Source organism: Rhinatrema bivittatum, chromosome 12, assembly GCF_901001135.1.
Source record: "Rhinatrema bivittatum chromosome 12, aRhiBiv1.1, whole genome shotgun sequence".
NCBI classification, from domain to species: domain Eukaryota; kingdom Metazoa; phylum Chordata; class Amphibia; order Gymnophiona; family Rhinatrematidae; genus Rhinatrema; species Rhinatrema bivittatum.
The window spans coordinates 24,635,689-24,654,630 of NC_042626.1; the positions used below are offsets into that span (position 1 = coordinate 24,635,689).

Consider the following 18,942-nt stretch of genomic DNA (forward strand, 5'->3'; position numbering starts at 1 on the left):
TCCCCTCCGATCCCCATGGACACTTTCATCTGGTGCAGGGGCCAGGCGCCAGCAGCAGGGAATGTGTGCATTGCAGGCACACTGCAGTTTAAAAACTGCATGGGGATTATGTTCGGATGAAAGAGCTCATGAAACCCAAATTATTATCATTTCTGTGTAAAGATGCTTGTAAATAAATTGGCATGATCCTATTAAAAAAAAAAAAAAAAAAGTAAATATATATAATTGTGCTTCTCTTATGTAAACGTCTGAAAGCAGCCCGGAGCTGTTCCGAAGCAGGCGCGTGGCAAAAGTCAGACATCCCTGCCTGTCCCACCGGCCCACGGGAGAGGACAGTCACTCTTATGGAACTAAGGTGACAGATGAGATGGTGTTTTTTTAACATCCTGACTGGTAATGTGGAGTTGTCTCACCCACTGCTTTGGGTTCGGGGAGCTGTCTAAGTGTGACCTAACTTCCGTCTGGCATCAGTCTATACATCTCATTTTTTTAAATGTCTTATTTTTTAATTAGAAGGCTGGTGCATAACTATTAATGCTCCTGAAAGTGAAGAGCTAGAGCCACGCACTGCACTGAACTGGAAGTGTTTATAGCATGCGATTCCTATACTGACCCTCTAGGTTAATAGAGGTGGTGTTCACATGGGAATGCTCTGGGTGTGGTACACTGTACTGCGTTATTCCTATGCAAGTCCAGATTTAGGCATGGGCAACTGCTCCCAGAGCCAAATTTTCATAGGTGCTGGGGTGGTGCCGCCGACCACTGCCGTGCCATCATCCAGGCATGTGCTGCAGCTCCAGCTCCGGAAGAAAATTTGGCGCAGGGCCAGTGAGCTATTGTGTGCACACAGGCCCTGCGGTGGCCATGCAAGGGTTTCCATGGTAACAGGAAGCCCCCTATGCTGCCAGGGGCAGGGCCACTGCAGGGCCTGTGAGCACAAATCTACTCGCAGGCCCTGCACTAGGTATTTCCTTCCAGGAGTGGAGTTGCTGCTGCTGCAGGGCAGATACTGCTGTACAGGGGTGGGGGGGATGCCAGCAGAGCATCTGGGTAGTTGCAATCTGAAAGGACCCCCTTTTCCTCTTCCCACCCACCTGCACTTCCAATGATCTCTGGAGGGGAAGAAGGGGGCCCTCCCCTTTCCCCACTGCCTATGCAAGCCCAGAGTTGAAAGCTGACGCTATGGGTACACTGAATCTAGCAAACTATATATATGTATGTTTTTTGGATTCGGTAACTAGAGAATTGGATTGAGGAAGTCCACTGGATGTGATTTACTTGGATTTCAGCAAAGCTTAAGAGTGATACGATCCTGCCTAGGAGATCAGTGAACAAAATGAGAAGCTTGGGAGTCAGCGCCAAGGTACTGTTTGACTGATAGGAGACAGCGTGTAATAGTAAATGGAACCTGCTCTGAAGAGAGAGCCATGTGGTGGAGTGCCACAGGGGTTGATTCTGGGACCTGTTCTGTTAATATCTTTGTGAGTGACGTTGCAGAATGAATAGAAGGTAAAGTTTGTCTATTTGCGGATGATGCTAACATCTGCAATAGAGTGAGTGCACACGCCTGAAAGAGTGGAGAGAATGAAAAGTGATTTAAGAAAGCTGGAAGACTGGTCGAGGATTTGGCAGCTGAGATTCAATGCCAAGAAGTACAGAGTCATTCATCTAGGATGCTGTAGTCTAAAAAAACTGTATGTGATGGGGGTGAAAGACTGATGTGCAAGGACTGGGAGAGGGACCTTGGGGTGATAGTGTCTGCCCATCTGACAATGTGACAAGGCGATAGCTAAAGCCAGAAGGATGCTGGGCTGCATAGAGGAATAACCAGTAAGAAAAAGGAGGTAGTGATGCCCTTGTACAGGTCCTTGGTGAGGCTTCACCTGGAGTACTGTGTTCAGTACTGGTACCCATATCTCAAAAAGGATAGGGACAGGATGAAGGTGGTCCAGAGAAAGGGAACCAAAATGGTGTGGGTCAGCATTGGAAGACTTATGAGGAGAGGCTGAAGGAACTGAATATGCACACCCTGGAAGAGAGGAGGTGCGGGGGGAGATGATACAGACCTTTAGATACCTAAAAGGATTTAACGATGCACAAACTTTGAACCTTCTTCGATGGAAAGGAAAGAGTAGAACTAGGGGTCATGAAATGAAACTCCAGGGGGAGAAGACTCAGAACTAAGATAAGGAAATATGTTTTCACGGAGAGGGGGTGGATATCTGGAATGTTCTTCTGGAAGAGGTGGTGAGGACGAAAACAGTAAACAATTGACATGGGATAAACACTGTGGATGCCTAAAGGCTTGAGGATAATTAAGAAGAGGGTGCATGGGGGTAACCTGCACGAAACGGCAGTTAATATCCTTAACCAGAAGGCATGAGTGATTACTAACCTTAATCAATTAAGCTTAATGTTTTAGACAACTACAACATCCCTCTCTGCTTTGATGGTGGGGGCGGGGAAAAAAGGGTATTGGATTCTGAAGACAGCCAATGCTGGGGTACTGATACACTGACATGGGGGAGAAAGCTTCTATAGTCATGTCCAAAAGCAAAGGACGTTAAAGCAGCATTGTCTGAATTATCAGGAAGGCTGCTCATCATGTCAAATTGTTGCAGTAATTTGGTTATGGGTTTCACAGTTGCTTGGTCTTGCTTATAAATATACTATTCTTAACATAAGGCATGGGGGTAACCTTCACAGAGCAGCAGTTACTGCCCTTGGCGGACACTTGGGGGTAACCTGCACGGAGCAGCAGCTGCTGCCATGGGAAGCTCGCTGGGCAGACTGGATGGACCATTTGGTCTTTTTCTGCCGACAATACTATGTTACTATGTTACAAGTCAGGCTCACGCACGCCCACCAAATTTTAAAAGTTGCCCAGATGCACGTGTATCTCCTGCTGAATGCACATGTCACATGATTTCAGAAAGGGGTGTGGGCTTTTTGGGGTGAGGAGGAGAGATGTGTGGGTAAATACTTTCATGCCCCGGTGTGCTCCCAGGTCCACTGCTGTGTGTGATGGAGGAGTGTAAGTTGTAAAAAAAACAAACCCCAAAACCCCCCCCAGTCATTTTCGTTGTCATGTCTTAGGTAACTGGGGGGGGGGGGGGGAGGGGAGAGAGTGCAAGCTATTAAAACAGAGGGGTTTGGAAGACCTAGCTCTTAACTGCTGAAACTGGCAATGGTGTGGGTGCGCGGCAGTTTTAAAATGCCCTGACTTATGCGGGAGAAGTGGTATTTACGTGGCTAGCCGTGCACCCGCTTAAAATTGTGCGCACGTATGTGTGTGTGGCCCATGTATTTCACAGCAAGCACGCATATGTGCAAGCGTATTATAAAATCACGGCGTCCCTGGGCGCACGCCGACGCACACGTGCCAGTTTCAAAGCTGCCGTCCTCGTGAGATGATTCAAACTCGCTTTTTCCCTTGCAGACGTTTCGGGGAAGCTTCTCTCTGTTTTTTGCCAAGGCCCTTAGCTCCCAGCATTCTTCTGTGATGGAAGGCGGGGAGACGACCAGACACGTCAAACCATCCTGCTCAGCTTCCGTCCTCTGCAGTCCTAGAGCAAGGGGCCTCTTATGCTCCACGTGGCCATTGCTTCCTTTCACTTTTTGGGGGAGCTCTTTGAGGGTTGTGTTTTATTACAGGCAAAAGCCCTTATGAGAAATTATTAAACGTTAAAAAAAAAAATCCACTTAAAATGCTAACGTGAAAGTTAAGAAACGGGTGGAAGTCATATGAAGCAATCCTTCCTTACAGCATGATGTCTCTGCTGAAAGTATTTGACCCTGCTAATCTAATTTGCTTTAAATTTAAATTGATATTTCATTCTCTTATTATAAGGTTCTGGCATTGGCTCAGAGAGATTACAGTTCCTTGCCTTACAATGGCAATAAATCCACTTCAAGCACCCTCTTGATTTTTAATTCGTCAAAACAGTTCGCGCAGGGCACAATGGATCAGTTTACGGAGAGGGTGCACTGCACTTATCCGCAGTAGGAAAGGTATCAGATCATCAAAGAGGCTCTTTGCACAACCTGTGGCACGCATGCCGTAGGTCAGCTGTGGCCAGTTTCTTGTTGCCCAAGGGGAGGGGAAAAAAATCTGCTTGTTTTCCATGTTTACAACCGATCTATCTCTTCATCTCTCCAAATGAGACATAAGGATGTGGGATGAAGGGGGTGGGGGTGAGGATGAGGTGGTGGCTTTAATGTTAACCAAGAGTATCAGCAGAGCAACATGGTCGTAAGGCTTTTACAGTGTCCGGATGTAGCATTGACCTCCTGTGATCATATTGGTCCTGAAAAAAAAAACCAAAACAAAACAACACTGGACTCTTTGCAGGCCGCGACACCTCTGTCTGGAGCAGCACAAGAATTATCCAAAGATGACGACTTATCCTTTCGGATTACTTCGAGCTCTCCCCTTCCAAAGCTCATATCCCCCTCATCACCTCTGGATAATTCTGAGGATGGGCCAATGAAGGGGCCCACAGCCTGCAAAGAATTTAGTGTCTCATTCTCCATAGGGCAATCGGATGTTTGGGTTACGGTAACATGTTGCGTGTTACTGTTCCAGGACAGCAGCTTATAGATGAAACAACCTCACATTGCAGGCATGGACATCCTCAGACACAGGCGAAAGGAAGTAATTCGTGCCCTATGGTGATTTTTCTCCTTCAGTTTTACGCATCTAACTTTCAGTTAAGCCTTTTATTTATCTGTCTGCAGCCAAGGAACATCTGAGCCTGGGAAATACAGACTACGGGCCTGAATGATCAGTCTTTTCCCATAGGCACAGAATGGGAGAAAGGGTTTGCTGAATCAGGCCCTTTCTTGTAATGTAGCCAAGTCCATTCCTCTCTAACCAGCTTACATCTGATATAGCAGCAAAAAGGAACAATTTGTACAGCCCTTCACTGACTAACTTTAGCACAGTGTACAATTCACTTTTTCTTTGCAAAGAAAGCAGTGTGTGTGTGTATGTGTGTGTGTGTGTGTGTGTGTGTGTATGTGTGTGTGTGTGTGTGTGTGTATGTGTGAGTGTGTCTGCCGAATCTGGGGGATGGGAGTCAAATGCGACAAACAAACTCAGTTTTTTAGGTAAACAAAAGAAGTAAATTAACCATAAACTAGTCAAATGTATGAATAAAACGAAAAGATTGGGGTGTCCTGAAAACCAGGTAACCCTGGAGAATCAGCATGCAACCCCCACCCCCCCATACAATGACTCTTGGCACCATGGCATACGTGCCTTTATTTGCACGCTCCCAGCCTCCTTGAGGATTGTAAAAGTCAGGAGGATTGATGTCAGGGAGCTGTAACAACAGGTGGCCCCTTTAACGTAATTCTCTGAAAAGCTCCCTCTTGCTGCCAGTGATTCTGCTGCTATAAATGATACCTCAAATAATGGCCAAACTGGATCTCACTGGTTCTGAATGACAAGAATACTGCAATGCTCACTGGACCCTTTATCGAAAGCTTGGTGGTAAGATGTGAAGTGAAGAAGGGTCTGGATGTTGGATAACATATGGCATCCAAGATGCTCATCATGGTAAGGAACCTAGGAGTTAGACCATAAACAGTCACTTGGATAAAGAGTAATATCCTACATGTCATTAAGCTTGTATGGCTGGCATTTGGGATATATCCTTAGCAGAGTGGACAGGAATAAGGCAATTAGCCTTTATCTTCCATCACCTACTAAGTTACTGTTATTTACTTATAAAATCCTTTAGCAACAAAATAATTGACAAAGAAATTCTGGGTTGTTGTTTTTTTTGTTAAATATTGCATAGTAGATGACAGCAGTTAAGGACCAAATGGTCCATCCAATCTGACCAGCTGTCTTCCTCTCCAGTTCCCTACCACTTTGGGTAGATGAACATATAAATCCCCATGCTTAAACTAACACCAGCTGCTCCCCCACCACATTTTTGACCTGACCTCTCAACCTTGTTCCTACCCGCCGACCTCTTTATCTTCCCATTCGTGTTTAAATTCGTTTATAGTGCTGACCTCCACCAGCTCCAGTGGAGGGACATTCCATGCCTTTCCTTGCGTATTCCTTCCCCCCTGCCTCCGTGTCTTACCACCAATGTTTGTAATAACCCAAACCGCTATCAAAACTAATGAGGCTGCTGTCCTAAACATCCAGCTAGCCCGTAACTTTGGAGGTTACTGCAGCCTTCTTGGAAGTCGGACACAGCTGTCCTGCTCCGCTCTGCACCATGGCTTGTATTCTACCTTTTTTTACTTGGATGGTTCCTCAGGCCTCTCCCTCATTTCCTCTACCTATTACCCCCCACCCCACTTGTCTTTACCACTGTACTCTTTATTGGTAATAGAGAATACAGATAATTACAATATTATTATTTTGATTTAAAATAAAAAAGGAAAAAACTTCCAAATTTGGTTGCATACAAATTTTGTTTGTATCCAAAAAGTATAATTTTCCGAAACGCCTAGTTACAAACGAGCCATGACATCACACTGCACCAACCAATTGGACCTAAGTGGCACCTCTGATCATGGCTTTCGCTTAAAGCGATGCAAACAGTAGTAACCAATCTGATGTTTTCAGTTTATGCCAAGTGTTTATACGTTTACACGGGGGAAAGACAAAGTGAAAATTCTGCCTGCCATGTGATGTGTGGAGCTTTCTTTCAAATATATTCTACTTCCCACTTTAAAACTGTACTAATAAAAGTACTAATTATCAGCTGCAGCATAAACTGTCAAAACACCATCTGGGTCCCGAATAAACAGCTAAATCCCAGCATTGTGGCGTGTGTAGGTTAGAGAACGGGAGCTGTGACACCAGTCTGGGTCTCCTAGCCGCCACTCAGCCCATCTCCTTGTGCTCCGACTTTGACTGTCAGCTCATTGGGGTAGGTAAAGCCGTGAGCAGCGCTGTGCATGTGGACAATGCTAGAGACAAAGCACTAGTGCTGTTCAGCGCTCGAGGTGTGATTGCACTACGAACTGCTGCCTTCCAATAAAGAGACACTTTTATTCAGTGCCCAGGGAACCTTCTCAAATGAGTCAGTAGGTCCCTCCCCTGCAGTCTAGTACCACACTACTCCTTGTAGCCTCCAGTGAGGCTGATGCATAGGCCACAGGTGGTACAGAATCGGACTGCTCGGCTTAATTGTGGCCGAAATAGGGGAACAGTGTCTTCCACCTACCTTGCTGACGTTTCTACACTGACCACCGGCGAGGTGGTGCAGGATAGAGTTTAAGTCGTTAAAGTTGATACCTAGATTGCTGCATGGTAAGAGCACCGGTGTTTCTAAAAGGCCAACTTCACCAGTATGTACTGCTAGACTCTTGCTCCTCCCAGAATGCACTGCTAACTCTCCCTACCTGTAAAGAGGTCAGGAAGGTTAAGACACATGCTCTGTTGTCGATTGAGGTCCCTCTACTTTGGAGTAAACTGCCGCTTGATAATCAAGCTTGGAAGTAATGATTTGGATTTAGATTTCAGAGTTAATTACTTGCCTTTCAAAATCCAAGCTCAAGGCGACTTACAAGTTAGGTACTATAGTTATTTCCCTGCAGCTGAAGGAGATCATTTACTATGCATTTTTCCCATAGACCCAGAATAGGAGAAAAACCTTAGCAAATAGGGTCCTAAGTATACCTGAGACAATGGTGGGTGAAGTGATCTGCCCAAGGTCACAATGATCATCAGCGGGAGAAGCCGGATTTGAACCCTGGCCTGCTAACCAATAGGCCCCTTTTGAAAGAAAGTCAAATCATGGCTTTATCCAAACTAAATGCTGTCTTGAGTATGGGCTTGTTCTAGACTCTGTGACCTTGAGAGGATTGATTATGTGATCTTAGTCTGTTGCTATTTAGTTGTATTGTTGTTTTAGAGACTTTTTTTTTTTATTGCATCCTGCTTTGAGTGATCATTTTGGATTGGGCTGGTGGTTTAAAAATGTTTTTAAACAAATGAATGCCCTATGACACCTTGCTGCTTGGACCGGACTTCCTGAGCTGATGCCTCGTACTCCTTCTCTGGCCTTATTCCGATCCAGTCTGTAAGCCCCACCTTTTCAGCCTGCGTTTAAACCTTCTTCTGATCACAGCCCTTGTTTTGTTTTAACCATTTTCTTACTAAATGAAATCCTGAAAGCCTCTGTGCAGAAGGCGTTGCCTCTTATTTACATCTGTATAGTGCTGCGTGGTGTATGTTGTGAGTAGCACTATAGAAACGATAAGCAGTAATAGTTATTGCCACAAAAGAAAAAAGAAAACCCTTTAATCATAGAGAGTGAAAGAGGGGAAGAAAAGGCCCCAGGACATCCGCTTGAACCACTTACATTTAAGAGAAATGCCTACATTTTTTATTGTATTTTTTGGCCAGGCAGTTGTTCCCTCCTCCTTTGAGCATCCGTATCAATCGGAAGCAGCATCACTTGGGCTACGGCAGTGCTTCTCACCCCAGCCCTCGGGGCACACCTAACCAGTCAGGTTGTCAGGGTATCCACAATGAATATGCATGAGAGAGATTTGCATACAGCGGAGGCAGTGCAGGCAAATCGTTCATTGCATTGTCATTGTGGATGTCCTGAAAACCCGACTGGCTAGGTGTGCCCCGAGGACTGGGGTGAGAAATACTGGGCTATGGTACTATGCAGCCATCGGGGATCTTTCCCCTATTTATATAACTCCCCTCTGCAACCCAGACAATGCAGTGATGATCTTTGGCCGGGAGCCAGAGACCCCCAGTTCCTTCAAGAGCCTGGGGCTGATGCATTAAACTGCACCCAGCCTAGCAGGGTGCAGTTTAACCATACAGGTTAACCAATGGTTGGATGTGGGTTTTGGATGCGCTAGACTAACACCCGACTCAGTAAGGGGATTAGCGTGACCCATGCAACTGCGTAGCTGATAGCGCTCATCACATGTAAATTCCACATAGATAAGGCTATTAGCTAGTATCCCCTGATGCAGTAAATCCCCGAGCACCCAATGCACACTTTTTAACATGGCAAATTTAATGCCAGCCCTGGAGCTGGCTTTAAATCATTCTGCGACTCATGAGCTTATGAAAAAATCCAAAATACTGCTCTCTGTGGTTCCTCCACAGAAGAGGAGCTACAAAGAACAGTAGATTTGCAGCTCTTGGTGATTAACAATAAAGAATGAATGAAATGGATTGATTACAAACAAAATATTTTCTGGATGCACAATATACATGTGCTGCTTTCGCCCCTTGCTATTTTATGCTTGTATATTGTGCATCCAGAAAAGTTTTTTTTTGTAATCGATCCATTGCATTAATTCTTTCTTGAGTGCCCGTAGCACAGGCACATCTCCTGGGCACCCCTTGCGTTCGAGCACTAGGGACACACAATCTCTCCCTAGCACATCCCTTTTAACGCACCAGCTCATTTAAATATAGCATCGGGCGCTGAATTTGACCAGTAGGCGTCACCACTGATCGTTTGTCTGAGACTCCCTTTCTGCAGTATCGCCCAGCCCTGGCTGGCCAGTGGAATGGAAGACCCCACCCGGGTTGCGAACGTAGGTCCTCCACATGGCAATGCGGGGTGCTCTCTCTAATGCAGGTCTTCCCAAACCTGTCCTGGGGTCCCCACAGCCAGTCGGGTTTTCAGGATATCCACCATGAATAAGCATGAGATAAATGTGCATATCATGGAGACCCCGTATATGCAGATTTCTCTCATGCATCTTCATGAAAACCCAGCTGGCTGAGGGGTCCCCAGGACAGGTTTGGGAAGCCGTGCTCCTAATGCCTTCGAGCTGTCCTGCTACATTTATTTTAATGATTTAAAATGATCCCTCTCTTGTAGAATATATATTCCCCTTCATCTCGCCTATCCCACTTACCCGGGCCCCGATCCCACAGATCTACCAGCTCCTGAGCACTCCCTCCCGGGGTGCAACACCTGAACAGAACCGTGGAGAAATGATCTCTGCTGGACTGGGGAATGCAGACAGGGCTCCTTTCATGACTGATCAGAGGAGGCAGCCTTCATTTCCTGCTGGCAGAGCGGGCAACGTGGCACCTCCTGAATATCTATTGTCTCCAGCAAGCACAGAACATAGGGTTAAAAGCTAAGTCGTTTCGCTGCTGCTTCCTGAGGTGCAGGTCAGACTGTGCAATTTGCATTCTATAATCTCCCGGTCATTTGGCACCACATGATTTGTCATGGTTTGTTTTAGCTGTTGTGATATTGATATTTATTATGCAAATTGCATTTCTTGCATCTTACTCTTCTGCATTCTATGAATACTTAAATTATTATGAACCTTTACAGTTAATGTGGGTCGTCCTTGAGTTTGATGCTTGAATAATAGGGGGGGTCATAAAGTACCATGTCTTATTGAGGCAAACAAAGCAAGTAATTAAAACTAGCAAACAGAGTGGTTTGCAGCCTAATCATAAACAGACCAATTGAATGGATAAGAACAAGTCTTCAGCACTCAAGTTGTTTACTGGCCAGAATACCTTTTGGACTCTATTGTGCAGCATTTTGAATCATTTCAGCTTTTACTTTCAGCTTAACTGGGCAGGTCTGATATTTTTGGTACCTCTGTTGGTATAAGCAGGTGGGGTTAAATTAAGCTCCTAGGGAAACTTGAACTGCACACAAGGATTCTTAAAAATGGCCCCTCTTATGCCCCAACTCCCTCCACCTTTCTGGGGACTTTGGCCAGGAGGGGACGGCTGCTGGAAGAGCTTTCAATTTCTCTTCCATGGAAAGGTGACGCTGTCCTCCTTTACTCCCTCCTGCTGACCAATTCTCTCTCCATTATCAGATTCCAATCAGAAACTCATCTTTTCTCTCTTGTCCGATTCTTTTTATTTCTCCAGCAAACTTCCATTACTGTGAACCAATTCTTGCTCAGTATAGCATTTAACCTCTGTATCAACTCCTCTGTGACTCCTCTCAGTCTTTCCTCCCGCTCCTTGTAATGTGCTCTGATATTTCACTGAGCGGGTCATGGTGACACTACAGCGTTTTAGGATACATGCACAGGAAAAGTATCATATAAAATGAAATTGCATTGCATGTAGTCTCTAATTATAAATCCATTTACCATGGTTAATATTCCAGATAGTGCTAAAATTGTAATTTTTATAAACAACAATAAAACTGAATGATCAAGCAATGCAGCACATGTAGAATATGAAACCTACCGTTGTTGGAAGGCACCTTCCCTGCCCTGGAGAGCACTGGATTTGCTCAACCAGGGTGGGGGAAAAGAGTTCTCTGCATCCCGAGGAATGGGGCCAGGAACACCTGCCAGGCCAAACTGGGCAGAGGTTACCTTCAAAATAAAACAAAGTCCTCACAGAAAGTTGTGCTCCAAGCAGAAAGAAAGTCTACTTGAGAAATTAACCAGTTTCAGCCAGTACACAACAAAGTCTATGGAGAAAAATAGTAGAAAAGTCCAAATACAGATTAGAATACAAAGTTCAATATTCATTTCCTCAACAGCAGATCTTATGCTCTGTAAGTCTCTTCAATCTCAGCACTTTGCTCCTTCTCCCGCAGGTTCTCAGCTGTTCCCAGATGCAACAGAGTCTCTCTCGATCTTCTCCACAGTACTCACAACTCAGTAGATGACCCAAAAAATTCCTCCCACTTGCTCCTGGTAGACAGATCCAGCTCTAACTTCTGGACTATCCAAGAAAGGGCTCGCCTCCTGCCACAAAGAACTGGAGAAGCAGACCAGAACAACTTCGTCTGGTTGTTCCTCCCTGTCACCCAGCTCCTTACTCTTCAAACTGCTTCTCCAAAACACCACCACATACACAAGTCTTTCAACATCAGAAGTTCCTAACCAGCGCCCCTTGGTGCTTTGTGGAAGGTATTTTTATACTCCCCAATTTGTCCCATCCCCTTTGCGAGAAGGACAACTCTGCTGTAACATAGATAATAAAATATAATAATTTATTTCCTGGGCCACTGAAGAATGGTCCTGGGAGAGAGAGAGAGAAGCAGAGCTGCATTAGCTCTAACAGAGAGATCCTGTGTTTTCTTTTTTTTTAAATTAATTGCTGCTGACCTGAAGAGCTCCTGCAGGAAGGAGATGTAAACAAACAAGAGCTCTTGGGGGTAGGAGAAAAGCACACAAGCAGCAGTTGAGCTGAGCAGTGCCTCCTGCTTATTGCTTCTGTACTTCTGGGAAGGGAACAATTTGGAGCCAGATTGCAGAGAGATTTGGAGAAGACCAGAAGCATTCCTGTACAGTTGCAGCTAGTGAGAAAGAAAAGTAAGTCTTTTTTTTTTTTGGTCAGAGAGCAAAATAAATTGGCAAAGGAAAGTCCTCAACCCTGGCAGATTTGGGTTGCATCTCTGTGGTACAGCTCTACTAGAAAAATAGAACCTTTGAAGAGAGGGTAAGCAAAAGCCGAAATCTGTGTGAAAGGAAATTTACTTTAAAGTTACAGTTTACCCGGCAGAGATGCATGGAAATAGTAATCTGCTGTAGTTAAAAGTCTGAATGAAGAAAAGCTCAAATGGAACCTGTTTAATTGTGGTTTTGGTCATTAAATCCAAGGATTTGTTAAATTGGAGTCTGGTATTAAACCCAGAAACTGTAATATCTGACTGAATCACAATTATCCTGGCAGAGTCAACTGCTGTTGTAAAAAAGGCAGTTTTTCCTTGAGACCTGAAACAGTGTGTGATTGAAACTAAATCTCCTAGTTAATAACTGGGGAGAAAAATCTAAGGAAAATTTCTCTGCTAACTAAAATCTTTCTCTGTGTGCCAGTAAGACTGACAGACACATAATCAGAGAAAGAACTGCAGTAGCAGAGAGAAATTGGATAAGGACACATGTTTTATGGTTTATTTTGTTAGTTTATTAGCTAGTTCACAATCCAGTTCAGTGGTTCCAGCAAATGAGGCACATGTATACCTAGATTTTGCCAGAAGAGAACTTGTGTAAAGAGTAGATAGTCTCAGGATAGTAGGTGGTGTGACTGGATGTGGACCAGAGGACCCAAGGACCAGATGATCAAAGATTTTGAGAAGAAAGTGTGTCTAAGCACACGGAAATACCCAGGGAAACAAAGAAAATGGTGCGAAGAGTGAGGCACAAGAAAAAACTGACTGAAATGTAGTGTTCTCATGCACTGAAGTGATTTTCTGAGTAAGAAATGAAACCTGCAAGAAATAGATTGCAAATATTGTGAGAAAAGAATCATAATCTTGATTTAAGAAATCCAGACTACATGTTTGTGTTGAATTTGATCATTTCAGCTGAAATTTATCTGAATTTTTTTTTGTTAGTGAATCCTTGTACCTGCAAGATAAAAGAAAAAAAAAGAACAGCAGTTACAGGCAATATACTTATCTGTTGAACATTTCACTTGGACTTGTCATAGGTGTGCCTGAAAAGTATTTAAAGAAGTTTTACTAGTTTCCAAAATAATTTTTCTTCAATTTGTGTTCTTTTGAAAAATAAATGTTCTTGCATTTGAGTCAAGGTATTTATTACTATGAATCAACACTTATTGTGTTTCAGGATTTTCTCTTTTTTTTTCCCTACAACCAAATTTTATGGCACTTACTTCTTTCCCCTACCCCTGGGGAAACCATTTGTATTTTTATAATCACAGTTCAGAGAAGTTGTTTTATTTGTGACTGCCATTGGAGGAAAAGTGAAGAAGAGAGTTTTTTTTTTTTGCTTCGAGCCCATGACAGCTCTGAAACTCTCCCATTCCTGTCCCCCTGTCCCCCCCCCCCCCTTGGGGGTTACAGTGTCAATCCGAGAAACCAAGTATACTCCCTGTCCTTCTAGTGACCCTGTCCACTGCTGGAAGATGCTCAAAAATAAGATTTAGACGTCATGCTATTCAATACACTCACTTCCACCTTTAGTAGAGCTTAAGCTGCTCTACAAATAGAGGAGAACATAATGATTTATCTGAGAAAGGTGAACACTAACGCAAACCCCCTCCCCCCCCAAAAAAATTATACCATCAACCATGGTTTGTTGAATTAGGATGGAACATAGAGAAATGTAACCCCTGTTCCATCGGTGGATCTGGAAAGCAGGGATCACACAGGGTCCCAGGACCAACTTCTCTCTCTGTCTCATGGCCCCGGGATGTCAGGTTCTTTCCAACAGGGGTTAGAAATCTCCTCCAAGGCCCAAACTGTAGGAGGACTCTTTCTTTCGCTTGTGGACTTCTTTTGTCAGTGTAGTTTCCATGGATATGTGTGCCAACAAAGTACCCTGGATGCTCAGATTGGATGTCCAAACAAATCTTTACTGCAGAATTCTTCAATAGCAAGTTGTAGCTCTATACACACCAATTCTTGGCACAACAGATGGTTTACACACTCCCCCCAACTTTCCTTATCTGTGCAAGTGTCCCTCAGTAAGTCGGCTAGGGGAAATCTCTCCCTCCAGGGCTTGGAAAAGCAAGATTTGCCGGGTGGCAGGAATATCCTATTTATGAGCAGAAATCCCCTTCCAAAATATTGGCAGCCAAACAGGGTCTCCACACTGCATGACTGCACCTCTTCTCCCCGAGTGAAGGCTCCGGATGAGGATCTCCCTAATTATTCAAAAAGGTCTTGCCCACAGTTCTCTTTCTCCAGATGACACACGGGACCTTTCAGTTGAAAGGTCCAGGCTGCAGGAAGCAATCATCCTTTCTAATTTTCCCTTATGCTCGGGCAGCAAAAATCTTCCTCCTGGAGCCACAAAACAAAGTCTTCAGTCAAATATGCAAAAACTGGAATTCCCTTGCAGCAGGTCACCACTGGCCACCACCCAGGGGTTGTGAGGTAGAGTCTTCGCTAACCTGGGCCACCCCAGAAGGGGACTTCCCCGTAATCCCTTCCCAGGTCAAGAATGAGGGGGGAGGGTCTCACAAAAAAGCTCCAAAACTCAGCAAAAATCCTGGAATAAAACACTGGAGATAACACAACCAAACAGGTTGTGCACTGGAACAGGTTTAGTCTCCTACCTCTCCTGGATTGCAAGCCTTGAGGCCTAGGCCCTAGAGTAGGTCAAAACTACAAACAATAACAAACTCCTTCTGCTTCTAAACTCCTCAACAGAATATGATCACTGCCACCCAGATGATGCAACCTGTTTTTATTTGGGGGGGGGGGGGGCAGATAATTCCAGCCACCTCACTCGAGGTGCTGTTCCAGAGATGGTAGGCTCCTTTCTCCACTTCCTAACTCGAAGGTTTGAAAGTAGGAACATTTAGTGGTAATCCCAAAAGGTCACCTTAGAAACATAGAACACGATGGCAGCCCAACCACCAGGGGCAGCTGAAGGCAATCTGCTGCCTGAGGTGAAGGATTAAATGGTGCCCCCGGGCCCCCCCCCCCCCCCCCCGCCCCTTCTCATACACACACACACTCTCATACACTCATACACATACCCTCTCAATCACAGGCACTCACTCTCACAGGGCCAATCTCCATCTACCGCTATTCTTTGTTGCCTCCCACTCAACCAGTTTCTAACCCAGTCAGTCACTTTAGTGCCAATACCTAGGGTAATCAATTTGTTTATGTGTCAAAGGCCTTTTTGAAATCCAAGTACACTACATCCAGCACTCTTCTCTAATCTACCTCTCTAGTAAGCCAGTTAAAGAAATTGATTAGATTTATCTGACAAGACTTATCTCTTGTAAAACCATGCTGACTTGGATCCTGTAATCCAGAGTTGGCCAACTCCAGTCCTTGAGAACCACAGAAAGGCCAGGTTTTCAAGATATCCACAAACAATTTGCATTAGATAGATTTTCATACACTGGAACTGACCTGATGAAGGTAATTCTTGAAAGACAGTCAGGTGTACATTAGTCACACAGAAACATTGAACATGATGGCGGATACAGTTTTGCTCCGATCTTTTCATTAGATTTCCAGATTGGCAGGATAGAAATTGGTTAAATAAATAAATAAATAAATAGATTGGTAGCTGAAGATGAGTTATATTCAGGAATAGTGGATATTTTCCATATCTGCAGAGGGCTTACATTAAGGGGTTCATTTACCAAGCTATGGTATTCGCTACTGCAGCTGATGAAACTGTCCAGTATTTTCCCCATCAATTAAATACTGCTGGGAAAAATACTTCAGGTAGTTGTCCCCTTAATACTGCACGACCGTAACTCTTCAGCCCAGGGCCATCATGTTTTAAAGAGCCAGAGTGGCTCAGCCCAATGTATTAAAAAAAAGGGGTGTTGTGTGACATCCTGTCCCCCCCCCTCATCTCTAGAGGCAGTCTCAATGCCTAAAAATTAAGAAATTATAGGGGGTAATTTTGAAAAGGATTTACACGTGTAAATCCTGTAGCAATTTTCAAAAGCTATTTACCTAAGAAAAGTACACTTAGGGTAAATCCTATGGACAATTCAATGGCATATATTGTAGCAATTTTCAAAAGCCCACTTACTCAGGAAAAGCACATTTATACACATAAAATCCATATTTAAGTGTGTAAATGCTTTTGAAAATCAAGCCCAAAAGTTTTAAATTATGCAGCATCAGCCCCCCCCCCCCCCTCTTTGAAAATCCCCCTTCAGGTATCCAGCCCACCACACCCAGATATCTATCCCTGCGTGGACTAATGGGGCCTGGAGTGCCACCTCAGCTCCGGGTGCTGTGCCATCTGAATAAAAATGGCATCAGCTGTCGCTTGTCAGTTTATACCTCTATCACCTGTTACTGTATTTGTCTCCATCATCCTTTTTTGTAAACAAATATTTTCATAGATAACTCCAGAGTTTACCACCTTTCATCCTCATCCCATGAGCCCTCGTTCCAGTTTAATGTCTAATAACAAGGTCTGATCAGCTCCATATTTATTGATCTACATCTCTTCTTTTGGAAGTGGGCAAAAGCAGCAGCCACTTCAAATAAAACATTGCAGTTACTGGTGGTGCAAGCCAGCTCAATAATCGCACTTATGTTTAAGTTGTAACCCTAAATAAACTTCTAGGACACGCTAAATAAATATGTAGACGAGATTTATTTGCTTTTAAACTTTAAGACTGGCGAACGTCGCGCTTCCTCAATTCTCAATTCTTTCCTACGTCGGTTTTGTCTGCACCCAGTAATTTTACGCTCCCTTGGCGCGCAGCACGCCCGACTCCAGGGATCAAACTTTTACCCCGAGCCCTGCGGGGCCCGGCGCTGGTATTAGCATAAGAGAAGCCGCGAGGCCACGCCCGTCTGTCCCGCAGGTAGCGGGCGCCGCCATGACGTCAGAACGGCCGGGCCCAGAGCAGCAGCGGCGAGGGGGCGTGGCGCATCTTATTAGCATGTGATTATCGCGCGCGCTCGGTCGCTAGGTGAAGGCGGCGGCGCCAGTCTGAAGCAGGTGCCCGACATGGCGAGTCCGCCGCGCGCCGCGCTCTTACTGCTGCTGGGCTGCACCCTCACCACTGCCGCCTATCCGCCGCAAGGTAGGAAAAAGGGAGGGGGAGACCCTCTCCGCCCCAACATCATCCCATTCCATCCCCGGGATCCGGGGCAAGCGATCCACGCCGCCTCCGGCTGCAGTAGCCTGGAGCCCTGGGGAAGCGCGTGGCGGGAGTAGTCTTTTTTTTCCCCGGACTGCACGGATCGTGGGTTATTATCGGACGTCCCCGTGCTTCGACACTTTTTTTCATGGCTCATTTGTAGCTTTTTTACATTTCTCGATAGATTTGATTATTAATTATTTTCGTACGGTGCAGGATTTGCAGTTTGGGCTTTAGCGTTTGGAGCGGCGGCTGCTTTGGGTTGGTCATTGCTGTTCCCGGTGCTGGAGAAGGGTGGTGGTGGGGTGTGACAGATGGAAGAAAATCTCGGGGAAAGTGATTCTTCCGGACGCATCTGCAGGGCTCCGGGGTGCTCAGCTCCCGAAGCAGAAAGTGCTGGTTTGATATAAAAATAAACGGAGCGCGGGCCGTGAGATTTTAATGTGGATGTGTGTTTAATATATTGGATCTTGTCATCCTTTTTATTTTTTTGCTGTGTTGAAAAGCCTCTTTGGGTCCGCATGAGTGTTGGCAGCTTTGGGAATGAAGAGGGCACTGTTCTGCTGTCTGTAACAAAGGCGAATCGGTTCGCCTCTTTTGTAAGGCTTTAAATTACAGTGTAGCTGCTTTCAGCACCTTCTTCTCCCCCCCCCCCCCCACCGGTCCTTGGAGAGAATAAATGGATATAAAAAAAAAAAATAAAGCAGCGTCCTGACTGCATCAGATTTCAGTTTTTTTTTAAAACGTTTGCCAAGCCCTGTTTGGAAAAAACTGAATGCAATCAGGTTCGACAGAGGAAGCAACAAGTGCGGGAAGAGTTAAAGGTAGCTCGGATTCCTCCTCCTCCTGCTGGTCGTGTCCTTTGTTCTGGGCACTTCAGAGATACATTGTGGCACTCTCCCCGTCCCTTTTGGCTGCCTCCCACTTTCCATAATTGAAGACAGTTATGTAAATACTTATGAACGGCTTCTTGGTAAATGTTTAAGCTGGGGCGGTGCTGTCGGACGTGTCCTGTTGGGTCAGTTTATAACCCTGGTTTTCTTTTATTGGCTGTGTATTTGGCAGATGAACTCGACATTTTTTTTTTCTGCCTGCGATGTCTTTTTGCTTCAGTCTGAGATGGGTACATTGCAAATTTACCAAGTGCAGGAAACTCTCTCGTGACTAACTACTGCTTTAGACTGGCCAAAGCAAGAAATCAGCCGCAACCCGGGGCTGGAGCTGGTTCCTGAGCTGCAGGGCTCTGGATTGCTGCATTGCAAAGGTTTCCTTCCATGTGTGGGGAATCTCTGTCTGTGCACCCCCCCTCGCAGGCTGTACTTGGCTGCTTATTGTAGGCTATGGCTATGAGATAGAATATTGTCTTGGCAGCAGGGCTGCACTGGTCTTGTTTCTTTCCCTGTCAAGGCTGCAGGATGATGGAATGATCTGAGCCATAACAGTGCTACACT

At 45.1% G+C, this 18,942-nt stretch overlaps 1 protein-coding gene across 6 annotated transcripts in view; it reads left to right on the plus strand.

Moving 5' to 3' along the window:
* CADM1 (cell adhesion molecule 1) overlaps positions 1-18,942 on the plus strand; it is a 564,860-nt gene that overhangs the window by 95,369 nt on the left and 450,549 nt on the right. For 3 of the 6 annotated variants that reach the window (XM_029572371.1, XM_029572373.1, XM_029572378.1), the window contains exon 1: positions 17,304-17,434. The exons of 1 other annotated variant lie outside the window; for it this stretch is intronic. In XM_029572371.1, coding sequence (XP_029428231.1) covers positions 17,359-17,434 — 76 coding nt within the window. In that variant the 5' untranslated portion in view covers positions 17,304-17,358. Of the gene's footprint in view, positions 1-17,302; positions 17,435-18,942 lie in introns of those variants that run through there. 2 more of the 6 variants (XM_029572372.1, XM_029572376.1) reach the window with 2 other exon arrangements.